The 18885-nt window shown below is 35.9% G+C and overlaps 1 protein-coding gene and 1 non-coding gene across 2 annotated transcripts; one reads left to right on the top strand and one right to left on the bottom strand.

Annotated features, from left to right (window-relative positions):
• The first annotated feature begins 3797 nt into the window (after positions 1-3797).
• Positions 3798-14779, top strand: LOC115919371 (1-acyl-sn-glycerol-3-phosphate acyltransferase delta-like). Its single transcript, XM_030972981.1, has 8 exons — positions 3798-3831; positions 4317-4459; positions 5187-5348; positions 9727-9880; positions 11356-11458; positions 12887-12955; positions 13715-13928; positions 14668-14779. Exons 3-7 carry the CDS (start codon positions 5202-5204, stop codon positions 13818-13820), a joined length of 579 nt encoding a protein of 192 aa, XP_030828841.1. The 5' UTR covers positions 3798-3831; positions 4317-4459; positions 5187-5201; the 3' UTR covers positions 13821-13928; positions 14668-14779.
• Positions 7418-7574, bottom strand: LOC115919388. The gene has a single exon (XR_004061827.1). It is a non-coding gene; the product is annotated as a U12 minor spliceosomal RNA (small nuclear RNA).
• Positions 14780-18885: the final 4106 nt, after the last annotated feature.

Genomic DNA, 18885 nt, shown 5'->3' with positions numbered 1-18885 from the left:
CCATAGAAACCAATAGAAATAGATACCAATAAGGACCAATAGAAACCAATAGGACCAATAGAAACTAATAAGACCAATAGAAACCAATAGGATCAATATGACCAATAGAACCAATATATAGAAACCAATAGAAACTGATAGGACCAATAGGACCGATAGGACCAATAGAAAAACCAATGAGACCAATAGAACCCTATGGGACCAATAGAAACCAATAGGTCCAATAGAAACCAATAGAAACCAACAGTTAAATCTATCTCGTGCATATTCATGATTACTTTATACGTGTTCACAGAAAATTACATTTATCATAATTATTTTGTTAAGCAACTTATAACAATGTACATCAATTTTGTGATTTTCATTTCTTTCGGCAACTAATGACCAATAGATTATTTGTTTAATCATGTTACAATTACATTTACGTTTTAGCAACAGATATATTGATTATAATGATTACTAACCAAGAAACAATTCATGTATGTTTATCATATAGAATAGTACAAGACTTTAGTTAAAATAAAGGATATTCTTAAAACTCACTTCAATGTGATGGATCTATGTGATGGAGTTAATGCAATTGAGATTAGAATATACTTCTTTTGGTGGGACAGTTGCTAAAATCGATTTTGATTTATCATTATTGATTTACCAATAGAAGCCATTGGACTATTGGTTTCAATGGGGGATTCAGAATATGGGACCATTAGAAACCCATAGAATATCTCTAATGGACCAACAGGAACCCACAGGAAAATATCTAATGGACCAACAGAAACCTATCATAGAAGAAAATATCTAATGGGCCAACAGAAACCCCATAGAAGACATGGGTGGATGCTGGTCCAATAGAAGCTTTCTGTTGGTCATCAGCATTTCTTTCTGTGGGTTTGTGTTGGTCCAATAGAGATTTTCTAATGGTTTCTGTGGGTCCATCATTTCACTTTCCCTATTGAAACCATTAGACACCATTAGACACCAATAGCTTAATGGTTTCTGATGGTCCAATAGGATCGGATCCTAATGGAATTCGACCTGGGTAGTGCTGCGCACTTTGCGCGCACTCTATTGTGACGTAATAATCACACCAAATGCACACTGTTTGCAGTGTATCAAACATTTTCGTCAAGCACTGGAGTACTGATTTGACAAAGTTTTTTCAGTTCTTTGAGATTGTCATGGTGGATTTTTGTATTTGCTCTAGATGTCTGATTTGGATAACAATAAAAATATTGACTGGCTTTACTTTCGGGGGATATAAGAAATATTGACCGTGCTAAGACCATATGCCCTATTCGACTCTGTTCGACCGGGCAATATGATCTGAGTTTATGGTCAATATTTCTGATATACCCCTCAAGGCCAGTCAATATTATATAATATTTTCACTATTATTATAATTTTAACAAAAAAAATATTATTAGCATTTTTCTTCATTTTTTCAATTACTATTATTTTTTATTATCATTTTTTTTTTTTAAATAAATAATTTTGGGGAGGGGGGGGGGGGGGGATATGTTTTAGTAGGTAACAGCTTTCTTTGTACGCTGGGAAGCAGTATTATTAAAGAGCTACCTCTGGTAGAGCAAAACTGGTTACTCATAGTAGCCTACAACTACAATAACTTACTGAAAAAATATTTTGAGTCAGATAATTCGGACCAAAAATAAATCTCACTAAATTACTCAACTTTCATACTTAACACATAGCGTTCCATATTCATTTATCAGCTGATCAATTGAAAAGCGTGACCGTCGTCGTTTTGTGTCAAGAGACTAGAGACTCAAGACTCAAAAGTAAAGGAGGTAATACATATTCTTCCATGATTATTCCCCATTATTTGTTGTTGTAATGGTGTGTTGAATATTTGAGGGGGAAAGTGAGGGTAAAGGTTGGAGTCAGGATGCGGTATCGTCATTCGATTCTTAGAACTGTGCGTGCGTGTCCGTTTCTAAACCTCAACCTGTACCGGTAACTACTACCCTACCACTACCAGCTTGCGCCTCGCCAGTAGGGCGCTTTAGTAACGAGACGGTACGCACAGGAGACAGAGTGTTTAACCAACTGTAACGGGTCTTGCACTCTGTTACCGTCGTGATGTTTAAGCGCTTTCGCTGTCTGCTAAAGGTGAGGGGGACGCAAAGCCGCGCTCTGAACTGCACACTGCTGCATTTTTGGTGCTAGTGCTCTTGGGCCTCGAGGCTTGGCCGGACGCCGCCGGGGCAATAGACCGGCGATGGGCGTGGGCAGTAGTGCGCAGCGTGCAGGCACGTCATGCAAGTAGGCCTAAACGGCCAAAACCATCAATTTATTGTAGATTGAGGTATAGATACCGAACAGACATTGGAAACACTAGTAGATTCCCTGTTTTTATCTTCAGTAGGGCCCCTGCATTGTTAGATCTAGATACAAATTATTTGTCAGCTCTCTCTCTTACGTCGTGTTAAGGGAACGAACGCTATGTTGGGAGAGTACCGTTCCGAAAAGGGACGGACGGAGAGAATTCAGAATCGCGCATGCGCAGTTTGTTTTTGTTCGCGCTCGCATTACCGTCTCCTGTGCGTACCGTCTCGTTACTAAAGCGCCCTACTGGCTCTGGTGCGGCGCGCGGCGGCGGCGGCGGAGAAGGCGGTGAAGACTAGGGTGAACAGACACTCCAGTGGAGTGTTAGTGACGACTAGTCATGTCGTCTGCTTAGATACAGAAGAGACTGCAGGTTGTGCTGCACTGGTCACATCACACATCCTTGTCCAGACTTCTTACAATCTGGATTTTAGATGATATTGTTTATGGTTATAGACCTCATGCATTGTAGGAGTGGAATTAGTGCATGGGCTTGAATTAAAAAATGAAATGTCTATCACTCAGTCAGTAGTCAGTTAATAATATGTCAAGTTCATGTCCATTTTCAGGGAATAATTTTCCTGGTATCGCATCGCAATTCGCTATGCATTTTGCATGACTGCTATACAAAATATCTTTTTTGTGTAGCAGTTTTCTTCCATAGAAATGTACAGAATTTCATTTGAAATATTTATCCATCACTGAAATCTGAAATTGCTAATCAAAAATTTGAGAAATTTGAGGATATTCCCTGATTTTAGTACTAGATCTACAGGCCTGTTAATTTCTTGATTTAGATCGGTTTCCTGATTATTATTTTTCCAGACATTTTTTTTTTTAAATAATTTTTTTTTCATGATTGTTTTTTCTTCCAAAAATGGACAGTCCCTGAGATCGATGTAAATCTGGTTTTGAATTAAGCACTAACACCTCGCTTCGCTCGGATTTCTAAAACCTTTTTTTTCTAGCGCTCACTAACACCCCTGAGATCTAGTTTTTGCGTAGTTTATTTATTAGTGAAGTCTGAGGAATCACACAGACTCTTGATTATTTTTGTTTTTATGTTGTTGAAAAATTGTTAAAGAAATATGATATGTTTTTTAATTATAATTTAACATTCAATTCAGCAGAGGCTGCGAAAAAATATTTCTTTCCTCTCAATAATTACTTATGACCTGCTTATGGATATCTCTACATGCAGTATTCTTTCGCTGATCTCTTTTTCTTCTCCTTTATTAATAATATTTACAAAGTTGTCACTTGTAATAACATTCTGCTTTGTTTCTCTTCCATTCAGACTTCACTATCATGGGATTAATCAATATCCTGAAGCAGTCAACCCTGACCCATATTTGTCTGTGGTGTATATTTATCATCAGCGGTCTTATCGTGGTAGCTCTACAGTGCTGCACCCTCATCGTATGGCCCTTCAGCAGACGCTGGTATATCGAATGCCAATGGAGGGCTCATAAAAACTCTTCTGGTTACGTGAGTATAGCCAGCAATATATTACTGCACCTCCCCTTCCAAAAGTAAAATGGAGAAGATAAAACTACCAAACGTGATTAATTGCAAATCGCATTGTAGGCTTCCTTTTTCTGGGAACTGGTATATCTGCTATATTATTCCTTTTTCAGAGAAAAAGAATATTTGACCAATGAAATCAATGTGCTTGCAATGCAACTAATTTGAGAAATTACTCTATGCAGTTTAGAAAAGAGCAAGGGGGGGGGGGGGGGGGAGGGGGATTGAAATAAAGATTACAAAAAGATGGATGGGAATGGGAGGATTTTTATGTTAAGAGATACACATATAAAAATTCATGCAAATATGGTCTTGTATTATGTACTGTATGCCTAAATAAGAAATGAAATGTTATCTAGAATCTTAGTCAATTCACAGTTTTAAAGTCAGGCACAACCTTTCACAATCACAAGTACTTAACTAAAATTCAGTTTATCATTTGGTTGCAGAGTATGTTTGGTTGGTAGACCATTGGTCTGGATCACAGCTATTTATTCATTGTAAGGACGAGGATCTTCCATTCATTGGTAAAGATGACTGCTTATTTGTCCTCAACCACCGAAGTGACGTTGATTGGATCATCACTTGGCAGGTTGGTGCAAGGTTCAACCTTCTACGGTGAGGGGGATACAAGTAGAGGTTTGTGGTAGTGGATAGTGGAATCCACTGGATGTGGATCAAAAGGTACAGGGTTCAACCTTCTACCGGTGAGTGGGATAGGAGTAGAGGTTTTGTGGTCTAGTGGATAACTCACCAGACTGTGGATCAAAAGGTACAGGGTTCAACCTTCTACCGGTGAGTGGGATAGGAGTAGAGGTTTTGTGGTCTAGTGGATAACTCACCAGACTGTGGATCACAAGGTACAGGGTTCAAACCACAGCCACAAACACGTTACTAAACGTGTTTGGTATGTTTGGGCCTTCAAGCACTTTATTATCTGAAGAGGCAACCTTGTTTAAATAATTTAACTACTGAAAAGAAAAAATATCCTTTGGCAAGACATACACAATTTATCTACATTTGCCACACTCTTCAATGATGTAGTAATTGTGCTTGTGAGTTTGTGTAATCTTTATTTCAATTCCCCTTCTCCCTTTCTCATGCGTTAATAAACATTGAAACATCAAAAGTAAAAAAACACACTCCAATTGGTCTTCACAAAGTTCTGAAGTGAAAGAGGATATTTTTCCCCATTGAAAAAAGCTTGATTTTAAGTTAATAATGCTCATGGGGGGGGGGGGGGGGGGTTCACTCCCATCCTTCATCCCCCTCCCAATCTACGAAACTATCTTAATGTTCACTTCTTATTCTTCTACCAGGGTGGCAAAGCATGCATGAAGGATGAGCTGAAGTACGTTCCCATCATGGGCTTGTCCTTCTTTCTCACTGAACAACCTTTCGTCAAGAGGAATTACACTAAGGACAAGGAGAACCTTTTGAAGCAACTACGAAACATCACTACATTTCACTTTCCAACTACAGTAAGAATATAGTGCCATTATTAGCCCTCTCTTTGCTTGTTTATTTGTTTGTTTTCTTGTTTTGATTTGTTTGTTTTGCATCAATTCACTCTCATATTTATAACTTAGGTCAGTTGAAGTATTTAAAGACAATCTACAAAAATGATCTGTTCGATTAGGTGAAGTTGCTAAAGTAATATCTTATCCTTTATCGTCACAAAACAAGGTTCTCTTAGTGTGTGTGCTTCTTTCATTTGCTGCTTGTTTGCCAAACATGTTATGGTTTAGCATCTTCATTCTTGCAAAATGTTCATCACTGTAATTTAGCTACTACATTTTGAATGTTATGCATGTACTTTATCATTATTGTTTTCTTATACTGGTCTTTTTTTGTCACTGCTTTTTCATCTTCCCTTTTTCAATTTAATTCATATAATAGCATTACACATTGCATTTGATTTTTGTGTGTGCATTTATCGTATTTGCTTGTTTGCATAGCCTATCTTATTTATTTTTGCTGTTTGCAAAACCCATTGTAGCTTGCATATGAAATCTTTTATTTGAGTCTTGAACAAACTTCCTTTTCAATCTGTGTGCTCCATGTTTGCTCGTAAGATAATCTGACATTTGACCTTGTTACACTGTACAAGAGATAGCATATGAGCTGATTTTGTTTACTCTCCTTCTTATCTTATCACAATATTATTTTCAGGTTCAGAACTTTGAATAAAAGGAAGGGGGGGGGGGGTTTAGACACCATCAAGTACGTGCATGGCCTCTGCTTTGCTGACCTACGTCTTGTTTAACCTTGTACTACCCTTCAACGTTTGAGTGTTGTTATCATTTTTACTATTTTGGCTATTTCAAGCACTTAGAAACATTTTCATAAAGTGCTATAGAAACATAATTTATTACCAATTTTATTATTATTTAAATAAGTCGTATGGTTCCTGTTCAAATAATATCACTATTTTTTTCCCATCACAATACCTAAGAGGATATAAACTTCCCAAATTAATTTTTTTTTTTTTGTGGAGAAAAACTTTTATTTTCTCAATATCCAGAATTGGCTCATTAGTTGTGAAGCTAAATAATGTGAACGAAATCTTACTTTACTTTTGTTAGATTTGTAAAAATATTCTTTCTTGTGTACTACAACAGAACATATATATATATATATACATATATTAGCTTATCAATGTCAAAATACTATATAGTTCCTTTTAAAGCATTTATTCTTTATTTTAGTTTATATATCTCCATCAATATATGGCTTATCTAAACTTCATGCTCATTTCCTCTACTAAGAGCCGAATGGTCATAAAATCATATCCTAAATATTAGGAAATAAATGCTCTTTTGGCTCGATCTCAACAAACATTAATATTCATTATTTTATCCATTTCTCTCTCATAGTTATTATTGCTTTGCTTTTCTATTCATGCTCATAAAGGTCACTTGACATTTAAAAATGCTGGAGGAGAATGGTTTTGAACCGGGTTTTGGTTTTAATATACTTTGGAGGAGGAAACAAAGGTAAGATAATGCTTGATACTTCCCCAATTAAGATTTGATTTAGTATCAAATATCTCATTTTTAAGCAGCAGATTTTTAACCTGTAATCACTGGCTGCTGATGATGGTAGCAATGATGATGGTAATGATAATGATGATGATGATGAGAGAGCTTGTTGAGTGCTGCGAAGCTTTAACTGAAAATTTCTCATATTTGAACCAATTAACCAAACAAAAGAAATTAAAGCTTTTTCACACACGCTTCCGTAAACCATCGCAATTTACTACTGGTATTTTTTTTTTTTTTTAAATTAGCAAGTAGGAATAAAAAATAAAAAAATGGAAATTGGAGAGTTGTCCGGCACTACGTCACAGTGATATTTTCGATTCTCATTTGAAAATTCCATCAAGTCTTGAGCAGAGCCCAACTCTGTCAGGAGCAGCTACAAAACAGGGCCCATCCTAGCTCGTACCCATTGTTATGCATTACGACTGATGAGGGTTTATGCCTGCCTGCCAAGTTCACAAAACCACGGAATTTGTATTGCTCTTTCTTTAGAATATTTTAGAGGGAGGCGGGAAGATAAGCCAATCATGGTGCATCCCACCAAAGTAAGATGGGTCACCCCAAGGGCTACCTGTTCCCTCAAGAGAAATTCCTCACAGACTATTTAGCTGTGGAACCTAGGGCTACCTAGGCTCGTTATTTTCCTTACTCATTAGTTTAAGGCATACTTGATATCAGGGCAGGCAGCAAGCCCACCTAAAATATAGATGGTTTTTGCAGCGGTTAGTAAAAATAGATGGGATGATATTCCAGATTTACTTCACCAATTCTAATTCAGTATGAGTATGTTATCTTAATTATACATTATTTACACTAACAGTAACAGAAATTTGCTTTTTGGTTTTGCTTTTACAATTATTTATAGACATTTTGCTCCAAAGTTGGCTTTAGTATTTGAAAGTCCAGGTAAGATGCATATATTCATAAATATATCATACATATTCATGAGTCTATGGCAAGCCATGTGTGCAAGATGAGTGCTTTATTTTTAATTTCAATAAACCAAATTATTCCCAAGTGATATAATTGTATTGATTATAAATTTAATAACTATGCATGATACATATGAGGCAATAATGTTTAGATTTTTGGAAGGTAAGGTTACAGGTCAAAGGTCACAATGATCAGTTAAAATAAAATTACAACTGCTTACAAGTTACATCAAATGTCTGTTTTGTCATGAATTCATGTTTAAGCTATTGCCAGTGGGAGATAAACTTCTTAATATTTTGATGAGGTCAAAGGTTGCAGAGGTCAAGTAACATGACATTGAATGTACCCTCCCCCCACCCCCCCCCCCAATCTTGCCAACCTTTTCACATCAACTCAAGCACCATGTGAAATGCAAAGGCCTTTATAAGCATCTCCATTATCAGATAACCTGATTAGATTTGGGTCAAAGGTCGCTGAGGTGGATATTTCATTTGGCACCATGTTGTCATTTATTCTTTTTTTCAACTTAGATCAATCATAAAGAAATTAGTCAGAAATTTTAGATTCATGAGTGATCATGTGCCTTAATTGAAAGAAGTACACGTAGGACTCATGACAGAAGATCATGTACCTGGTAGTGGAATATATACCGTATTTGCCGGCGTAAAGGCCGCACCTCCGCATAGGCCGCACCCCCGATTTTGACATTAAAAAAAAAAAAAAAAAAAAAAAAAAAAAAAAAAAAAAAAAAAAAAAAAATCGTTTTTTTTTTTTTTTTTTTTTTTTTTTTTTTTTGCTGCCGAAAACCCACGCGTGGAAGGACCTTCATTTAACATCGAGGTGCAGTTAAAGGCGCTGATTTGTGCTTGTAAAATTGTCACAAATAATAGTAACAATGTCGTTTTTAGAAGAATGTGTAAGATCATTAATGTGAATTAAAAACAATAAAGTACCTATGGTACCAGTGGTGTACCTTGTGGTACACCATTTGTTATAGAAAAAATTTGAGGAACTATTATTATAAACTACATATTGAGATCTATTAGAAACATTACTTTCAAACAAAGATGACATTCAAATTTAGTGTTGTTTTAGTTTCCGAGTGGTGAGTCAACACACTGATTACTGAGCTGGGAGACATTGCCAGGCATAGCGCCATAAATCGAAAATAAAAAAAAAAAAAAAAAAAAAAAAAAAAAAAAAAAAAAAAACTACTTTCGCCGCATAGGCCGCACCCCGACTTTTTGATATTTTCTCTTCCAAAAATACTGCGGCCTATACGCCGGCAAATACGGTATATGAATTTCCATTAATCAAGGTTATTATGTATAGTAATGTTACTCAATTATTAGGGGTTGGAGTAATGCCTGTTTTCCTATTATACTACCTCTAGTGACCTACGGAAGGTGCATGGAGAACCAATTAATGCAAAATAGACCACATGCCTTCTGTTGAGTTAATCTGCCCATCTGACACTCTTAACAGATAGTATAATAACCACAGGCTCTTATATTTTATTTTATTTCTATCACATGATTGGTGATAAGAGCTTCTACTTGCCATGGCGCAATAGCTCAGTTGGTAGAGCAGTGGTCTCGTAATCCGGTAATCCAGGTTCGAACCAAGGCAATGCGCTAGTGCCCTTTGGTAAGGCATTAATCCTCATTACCAGGTCCCTCGGAGAGAATCTAAACCCTCGGCCGTCTGGTTGCTTAGTAACAAGCATTTATGCTTTCTTAGCAGTAAAATAACCACCGCCACCACCACATTTTATTTTTTGAGAGGGGACGTTTCCAAATCTGGTCTATACATTTAATATATGATGATGATGATTATGATTATATCGTTATTACATCATGTTTTTCTTCTTTCCCATTTTTCACAGACCGTCATATTTTGTGAAGGGACAAGATACACAGAGGAAAAGTACCGGCTTAGTCAGGCTTTTGCGAGAGAGAGGGGACTCCCTGAGCTGAAGCATCATCTGATACCAAGGACCAAAGGTTTTGGTCTGTGTGTACAGGCTTTCAGAGGAAAAAGTGAGTACATGTATTTCCATTAACATTTCCGTCACTTCCTTTGCCTCACTCCACAGTTACTCATCTTTTACATAAACAATTTACAGACAAACATAGGCACCAATCGATGGAAGCTAGGATAGCTTTGTGCATCACAATGACCTTGCAAATTCACCATTTCTGGTCTTGATTCGCTACTTTTAACACTGGTAATTTGAATAATCCTGGAGCCTTTGGTACATCTATCCCATGCTAGATACAATGTGGCCCAGAGATTATTTATGTGGCATGAAAAGAGTTGAATGGGATCAATCCTGCCAAAGTATTTTCCTTGGTAAATTTGGCATTTTATGATATTAAAAATATATATTTTGTTTTTGTTTGTTTGTTTTTATTTCTGTGTTTTCAAATAAAAATAATCATATACACTGTCGCTCATATACATGTAGGTGGAATATTTTTGTTTTACCCCAATTTATGGAATTATTTTTAAAAAATTAAAAATAATAGATCTAAATAAAAGTATACATTCTCAGATTTTATTGAATAATAATTTGCAAATGTGTGTTTTGCGTGACTGCTAAAGCATGCGTATGCTTCTGTGCTTATTAAATAGGGGACCTACGCCCTTAAGTCATAAATGACAGTAATGAGGATTAATGCCCCACAAAAGGGGTCTAATATAGCACATCAACACTGTTTTGATCCTGGGACCTCACAGTTACGAGGCCATTGCTTTGTCACTGTATCATGACTGTACGCAGCGGGGGCTAGGGTAGGGGGCAGTTTCCATAAATAAAATAAAAAACAGAAATGCAATAATTTTTCAATAATTTATTGCATTTTACCCCGGTTCCCAACATAAAAAAATCCTCTGTGGGCCCATGCCTTGAGCCATAAATCATTTATGTATAAAAGAAATAAAAGTGGGCCTAAAATGGAGCCTTGGGGAACACCAAAATTAACGGAAAGTAAATACGAATTAAGACAGTTGAAATTAACATATCGTTTTCTATTTGCTAAATAATCCTTAAGATATCAAAGTGGACCCTAATTATAATTATCATTTCAAATAAATATTTGATTTAAACACATATTTCATATATAAATATTAACATGGATTAATTATATGTAATTAGAATTTGATTGCACATGGTATGAACTAGGAAAACGATGAGACCATTATCTTTTTGAATGAGTTTCCATATGTTTTCAACATAATTTCAAAGTTACATGATACAGACAATTTAAGGACATTCTGCAGTAATGCTTGTGTGGATCTTAGTAGTGCAGGGCCTTCTGTTCTGATCATAAATTTACTGTGCACAATACCAGAAAATTCCAGGCACTGTGCTCGGTATTATAAATACATAACCATCTGGCCTTGTGCAGCTCAGCCGCACACAAAAATTACTGAGTATAGGTAATACCCTCACGCTTCTATAGTTCCAATAGCCAAATTTCAAATGTTTTATCTAATTGCATTACTCTCCTAGACGTCCAAATATATGATGCAACACTGGCGTATGAGGGTGGCAAGGCTCCAACACTCTATGATGTACTCTGTGGCAAGAAGTCTGACTGTCATGTTTATGCAAGGTACAGTTCTCAATATCATCGTCTATCTTCTTGCACGCATTCTGTCAAGTATATGGTTTGAAGAGTCAACCAAACTTTGATAGCTCACCAATGCAACCAATAAATCTAAAAACAGAGCCACTTGTAGCTGATGGCTTTAAATCTGGAATGGCAACCTTGTCATGATACATTTGTAATAATCCCTAATAATTTGTATAATATTTCACCTAGTATATGATCTCATTTCTAGAATAATTTTATTTCTCCTTTCTGCTGCTACAGGAAGCATTTGGGTTTGTCATGAATAAGCAACTTCTTATTAATAAGTATTACTTACAGTAATATGTGAGAGAGTAATATTCATAATAGTTTAAACATATTTGTGGCTTACACCCAGTAAATAAGATTGATTGATCAATCTGTAATTGAAAAACAAGTCAGAAAAAATCTTGGAACCAGCGGGATTTGAACCTGCCATCTACTGATTACCGGGCAGCGACTCTACCACCAGGCCATCACTCGTCCATGGCACAGTCACGATGAACTAGAAACAAGTACCCAAGCTCTCCTGATTCATTCTGACTTATTAATATTCATTAGTCCGTCATAGCAGTAGATGGCAGATTCAAATCCTGCTGGTTCCAAGATTTTTTTTTTCAATTACAGATCTTAATTACTGGGTGTAAGCCACAAATATGTTTAAACTATTGAAATTTCTCCCAGGACGCATTACATTTATAAAAAATATTCATAATGTTGACTCATGTGACATTGCCTTTTTTGTATGTTCCAATATACATTTTTAAAATCATTTCATGCAAAACAATTTTAATGAATTGTATGTATTATTTGGGGTTTCTTTTTTCATCAATAAAGCATATCAAGGTTATTTTAAATTTGATGCTAATTGTCATTTGCCAAATCAAAGACCACTTGTTTATCAGCTTAGTTTCGAATATGGAATTAATGGTCATGAGATCTGTGCTCCACCATTATTCTAACACAGGAGTATGCACAACTGACTCTAACCCCCAACTGCCTCATCTTGTTAAAGAACAAAGCAAACAAGTTCACCTCTCGTAGTGTGATATTCAGTATTACATCCACCCTTTAAAAGATCCCAGACTTTCTCCTCGATCACAAATTCACGACTCAAGAGAAGAATCATAAAGTAGCATAAAAATGGAATTCCAAAGTTTTAGCAAGACGCTAATACACATCACTCCCTTCCACCTACCCAGGTGTGCCTCAGTACCCGATGTACCAGAGCACTACATATTGGCCGATAGCCATGACCAGGGTAATAAAGTTTGAACACCAAGAGAAACACAATGTGATAGACATGTGCATGGCATAAGAAACCACCATTGTTATACCCATTATTATATTGCAAACAAAAGTTGTTGTGAAAATAAGATTAATTTAGCTTTCAATAATTAATCCAAACAGGAGATTCCCTTTAGATGATGTTCCTTCTGGATCAGAGGATGAGTTTGCCATGAGATGTACAGAGGAAAGGTAAAGGCCCCTTATCTTGTTTGCTTTATCATGATCAGTCCTGTGATTTTACTACTAAATTCTGCTTTTAGGGCCTGGCCTGTCAATGTGGTGAAAATCCATGTAAATGTTCAATAGTTGATGTACATTATATGAACTTTAAATTGTATGTGTGCAACAGATGTAGTTGTTACAAAGATCAGAATAAAATGTATCCCTCTGTCCAATTCTATTTCATTCCCCCCCCCTTTCACTCTCTCTCTCCCAATTTCTCCTTCCTTTTTTCTCCAATTGTATACATCACCAATTGTCTACCCCCTCTCTTTTTCTCTACGTATATCTCCTTCTTCCTCTTTCTCTCTCTAATCCCCTTTAATCCACATATCTCCCACTGTTTTTACCCTTCTTTCTTTCTATGTCTCTCTCCTTTTCATTCTCTTATTCCATCTCTCCCTCTGTGTCTCCCTCTCCACCCTATCTTTGTATGTTCCTTTATCAACCTGTCTCTTCTTCCCCTCTAATTCTATCTCTCTCTCTCTCCCTCACTCTATAACTTCCATGATCTCTCTCACACACACACACATGCACATGCACCCTTTCTCCCTCTCTCTGTTCCTATCTATCTTGTTCTCCTTCTCTTTTTCCTGTCATTCTCTATTTCTCTCTCTCTCTCTCTCTCTTTGTTTCTCTCTCTCTCTCTCTCTCTCTCTCTCTCTCTCTCTCTCTTTGTTTCTCTGTCCATCTTACTATCTCACTCTTCACATATTGTTCCTTTTACAGGACAAAGCTTTTGACTACTTCCTTCAGCATGACACCTTTGAAGGATTTGATGCAGAGCGATCAATGCATGGCTTCCCTTGTCCAAGACTCTCTCTATATGTTGTGAGTGGATGGGGGCTTCTTATTGGTTTACCAATCCTTTACTACACCTCTATGATAGTCATCTCTGGGTCTATCTTGAAAGTGCTTATCCCATCAGCAGTGCTCTATGCAAGTAAGTGATACAGATATCTTTTTTTTTTAAAGAGATTTGTACGGTAGACAGGCAAGGTTTATAATGTTTTTCCCTTTAAACGTAACATCCTTGCAAAAGGTTCTGTGTTGTTGCTTATGTTTGAAAATGTATTAGGAGAGAAATAATAGTTGATTGTGTAATTGAAATAATGTGACAATGATTGAAGTTATTAATCATAATTACAATTATTATCTAAGTTACTTGTGATCCCTTTCAAAGGTAGGCCTACCTTATAGAATGTTTCCAACACTTCCCCTTTTGTGAGATCCAGAAGGTTCTTCATTTAAATGAACACTGTGTTGACACCTGTTAGGCAGTCAGCTGGATAGTACACGAAGAAATGTTTGGGGAAGAGCTAACTCCATGACAAATACGCATACTTTAGAAATACATAAACACATTCTATGAATCTGATGTAAACCCTGGCATGTGTAGAGTTTGATTGCAATCTGTTTAATACAGCAGCTATTTACATAACGATGGATGACAGAATAAAAGTAAATCGGTAGAGTATGGATTATAAACAATTATTTTGTACCATTTCAATGATAAAACTATTTACATGTATTTCATATGGCATATGAAGTATTGTGTAATGTGTATCCTTAATTATGAATGGATTTGATATGAAAGGAATATTTATGTGTTGTATGATCTATATACGCAATTATGCAGCGTTTTTATTTTCTTATATTTCTCCCCCTTTCTTTTCATACAGTCTACCGTTTTTCAGGCAGACATGCAATCTACTGAGACCTCATCTTACGGTTGAAGGACAAAACAAAATAATGTTGGTTCAATTTAAATGAAAGAACAATAAAATCACAGTACAAAAAGAAGAGCTTAACCATAGATTTAGTATTTAACATTTTGATAAAGGTATGTAGAGTACTTGGTTATTGTTTATTTAATGTGAAATTTTGAATGATATGACATTTTTTAGAGTACTTGCCAACTTGCACTGAAATTCCATGTTTATTTAATGTGAAATTTTGAATGGCATGACATTTTTTAGAGTCCTTGCCAACTTGCACTGAAATTCCATGTTTATTTAATGTGAAATTTTGAATGGCATGACACTTTTTAGAATCCTTGCCAACTTGCACTGAAATTCCATGTTTATTTAATGTGAAATTTTGAATGGCATGACATTTTTGTCTCGCCTGCGTAGCAAAAAGCGAGACATAGGCGCCGCTTTTCCGGTGACGGCGGCGGCGACGGCGACGGCGACGGCGACGGCGACGGCGACGGCGACGGCGTCAACATCAAAAACTTAACCTAAGGTTAAGTTTTTGAATTTTTGGTATAATTTTTAAAGTATAAGTTCTTAGTCAATGAAACTTTGACTATAGGGTAATCAAGTATCCCCAATCATGTGAGTAGAATTTCAGATCACAAAGTCAAGGTCAAAGGTCATTTCAGGTCAACAGACTTGGACTATGTTGTAGCGTCATCATCGAAAACTTAACCTAAGGTTAAGTTTTTGAATTTTTGATATAATTTTGAAAGTATAAGTTCTTAGTCAATGAAACTTGGACTATAGGGTTATCAAGTCTCCCCAATCATGTGAGTAGAATTTCAGGTCACTAAGTTAAGGTCAAAGGCCATTTAAGGTCAACAAACTTAGACTTTGTTGTGGCATCAACATTAAGATTTTCAAAATGCTTCTTCTTCGTTATTTTTCAATCGATTTTGATTCTGATTGTTTCATATGATAGGGCTAGGAGGGGATTTAAAATTTCTACACAGAATCGTGAAATTCATTATCTATGCTAATTTATGCAAATTTATTCGAAATCACAAAAAAGGCTTCTTCTCCTTCATTTCTCGACCGATTTTGATTTGGTTTGCTTTATATCGTAGAGCTAAATTGGGACACTAAACTTCTACACAGAATTTTGAAATTGTTCTCCATTTATTAATTATGGTAATTTATGCAAATTTATTCCAAAAATAACAAAAATTGCTTCTTTTCCCTCATTTCTTGACCGATTTTGCCTTATCTGGTAGAGCTAAATTTGGAACAATAAACTTCTACACAGAATTGTGAGATTTTGCTGCATTGATTATTTATGGTACTTTATGCAAATGAAATGAAATTATGTCCCTTCCAGGGCATCAAATTTCTATTTTTTGACCAGTTCAAAAGTGTACCACATAAAATTTACGATATTTGTTGTTGTGAGCTGCGGATGAGCGCTACGTCATTGACGTTCTGGTTTATCATATTGAATTGCGTTATGCAGGCGAGACCGCCGAGAGCGTTTCCCTTGTTTAGAGTCCTTGCCAACTTGCACTGAAATTCCATGTCTGAATTGTATTTAAAGTCATAAGTCGTTATGATAAGTCTGAAGCTAGCCAAGGCATCAACTTAAAGTTAGTATATGATAAAGTGAATCCTGTATATACATCTCACTCAAGGGAGACAAGGAAAGCAGTCTTTATGGACAGGTGGTCTTTCTGTAAAGACGGTTGCTAAAGCAGGTTTCATTGTACAGTTGTAATAGTATTGGATTTGTATAGCCACCACCCTGGGTGCTTATTGCGCTCCAATATTACCTCCACTCTATCAAGCTAGAAGACTGATTGTTTATTCCTTTTTCATGATATTAAGATCATATTGTTGATGCCTGCTGTGGATTTCAAAAAAAAAAAAAAAAAAAATGATTTTGTTAACATTTTGTCTGTTTTCTGATTACAAAAAAATGTGTAACTATTTTTTTTATGAGTTAATATTCATTCAAAGATGAACTATTCCATGCAATGGTAGACCCAGGGGTTGCATGCCCTCAGCAAAACTGGGTTAGCATGGCTCAAATTCAGCAATTTTAGTCCCTTAGAAGGAAAATGTTATAACAGGTCCTTTTTCTTGTCAGAGAATTCTGGATTAAAAATAAAACTTTCCAAAAAGTGTGATAACTTCATTAGTTATTTACTTTATTTGTCGTAGATTCAGATTTGTTGTCTGGCTTATGTCATCCCCCCTCCCCATCTTTCCCTGTGCCAGAGAGCCCTAGAATTGCCACTTATTGTAATTAAGACGAATGGAGTGTGAGTAATGAATATTTTAGTGAATTTATAGTGTAGTACACAGTATTTGTTCAGAAATAGGCATGTGGCAAGGGTAAATCTTCTGTTTTTCTGTATAGAATTTGAAATAAAGAAGTGCTGCTTAAATGAATTTCTCTTAAAATTGCATCATTTTTGGATAAGAATAGATTATATTTTTGTATAATTTAGACAAAAAAGGACAAAGAGGGGCACGAGAAAGGGACTGTCAGATTTCACAAATTTGTTTGAAAGCTGCATGGACAAAGAAAGAGAGATAGAAGGGAGAAAACTGTGTAGAAAGAGGATGGAGATGAAAGAAGGAAGGAAATAGAGCAGGAAATAAACAAGAGGGAGAGAAGGATAAGAATGTAAAGAGAAATAGAGACAGTAAGGAAGAAACTGAGAAAGGGTGGATGAAAGAGAGAGCGAGGGATAAATAATAGGTGTTATTGCTATTTAAAAAAGAATCTCATTTTTGCTGATTGATGTGTCATATGAAAGGGCAGAAAATAAACTTTCTAGAAATGTGATTTTCTCTTTGAAATTCAGATACCATCCGCTAAAAGACTTTTTGGTTTCCTCTCTTCAAATTGCTTGTAATCAATCATGCGTGAAATATGCATCATATGAGTTGAACAAATGAAAGAGGCGGTTCTAAGCTTTACAACTATGTGTCATTTATTAATTATAATTGTGATTAAGTTATAATAAGACATCGATAGTTCTCGGTTTCGTTTTTTTTTCTGGGACGCACTGTTTACATCTTGTAAGAATACTTTGACTAAGATTATTCGTTTGGAAGAGAAAAGATATTTTGAAAATATGTTGGTATTATACAAACATGATATGAAAAATACCTGGAAAATAATTAAACAGGCAATGAATGTTACTAAACATAAATCTGACATAAACAAAATTAATTTTAATGCGCATTGCTCTTTCCTCATCTTCTTCTCAACCCCACATGCAGCTCATCATTTTGTATTATTTTCTATACCCCGATCTCTCACTTCTTTTTCGTCATTGTCTACTCTTTGAATTATGACCGTGTTCTTCTAATAGGCCAGTTTCGTAATGTAACCAAATTTAATGCATACGTCTTTGTGAAGTGCCTCAATACAAATTATTTCATTCACCTGATAAGAATAATAGTATTTCAATAGTCATAATGCAACTGCATTTATTAAGTGTTGCTAGGTAGGTCAAGCCATAACGTTTGTCCAACCTGGCAACAACTAATGTATGCAGTTCGGATTCTGTCTATTGAAATACTATTATTCTTATCAGGTGAATGAAATAATTTGTATTGAGGCACTTTACAAAGACTTATGCATTAAATTTGGTTACATTACGAAAGTGGCCTATTGTGTCATGTTAAGTACTGTCTTGTCCCGTTCTCGTTTCTGTTCGTATCCCCCTTTTTCACCCTCTACTATACGTTTACCAATACCACTGGGCAAAATATTGCCCAACCTTTCACAGTACGTGTACCTTTTTCATCAAGACTCGAGGAAAAAGTGATAGACTCGTGCGAAATGATCTAGAAAATGAAATCATAAATTAACAGTGGGGGACGGGGGGGGGGGGGGGGGGGGGTCAAAATGCCCCTCAGTCAGAATAGAGTCAACGACTATCTGAGGGTTTGCGTCATATCACCATGATATTATGGAACCAATATAATAATCGCGCCCATCTTCACACGTTTAATAGTGAAAAACATCCAAACATAGACATCTGGGTAGGAACCCTTTTTTGTTTGAAGGCTAGCAATCTTTTGTGCGTGAACATGGAAAGAAACACATAGCAAGACAATAGGAATAATAAAAAAGCAAACCACACGTGTTTTATATTGTCGCTTACAAAAGTGTGTCCACATTTCAATCAA

Source organism: Strongylocentrotus purpuratus, unplaced genomic scaffold, assembly GCF_000002235.5.
Source record: "Strongylocentrotus purpuratus isolate Spur 01 unplaced genomic scaffold, Spur_5.0 spur5_contig_864, whole genome shotgun sequence".
Lineage (NCBI taxonomy): Eukaryota > Metazoa > Echinodermata > Echinoidea > Camarodonta > Strongylocentrotidae > Strongylocentrotus > Strongylocentrotus purpuratus.
The sequence above is the reverse complement of the archived record's forward strand: the minus strand, read 5'-3'. Positions and strand labels throughout refer to the sequence as shown.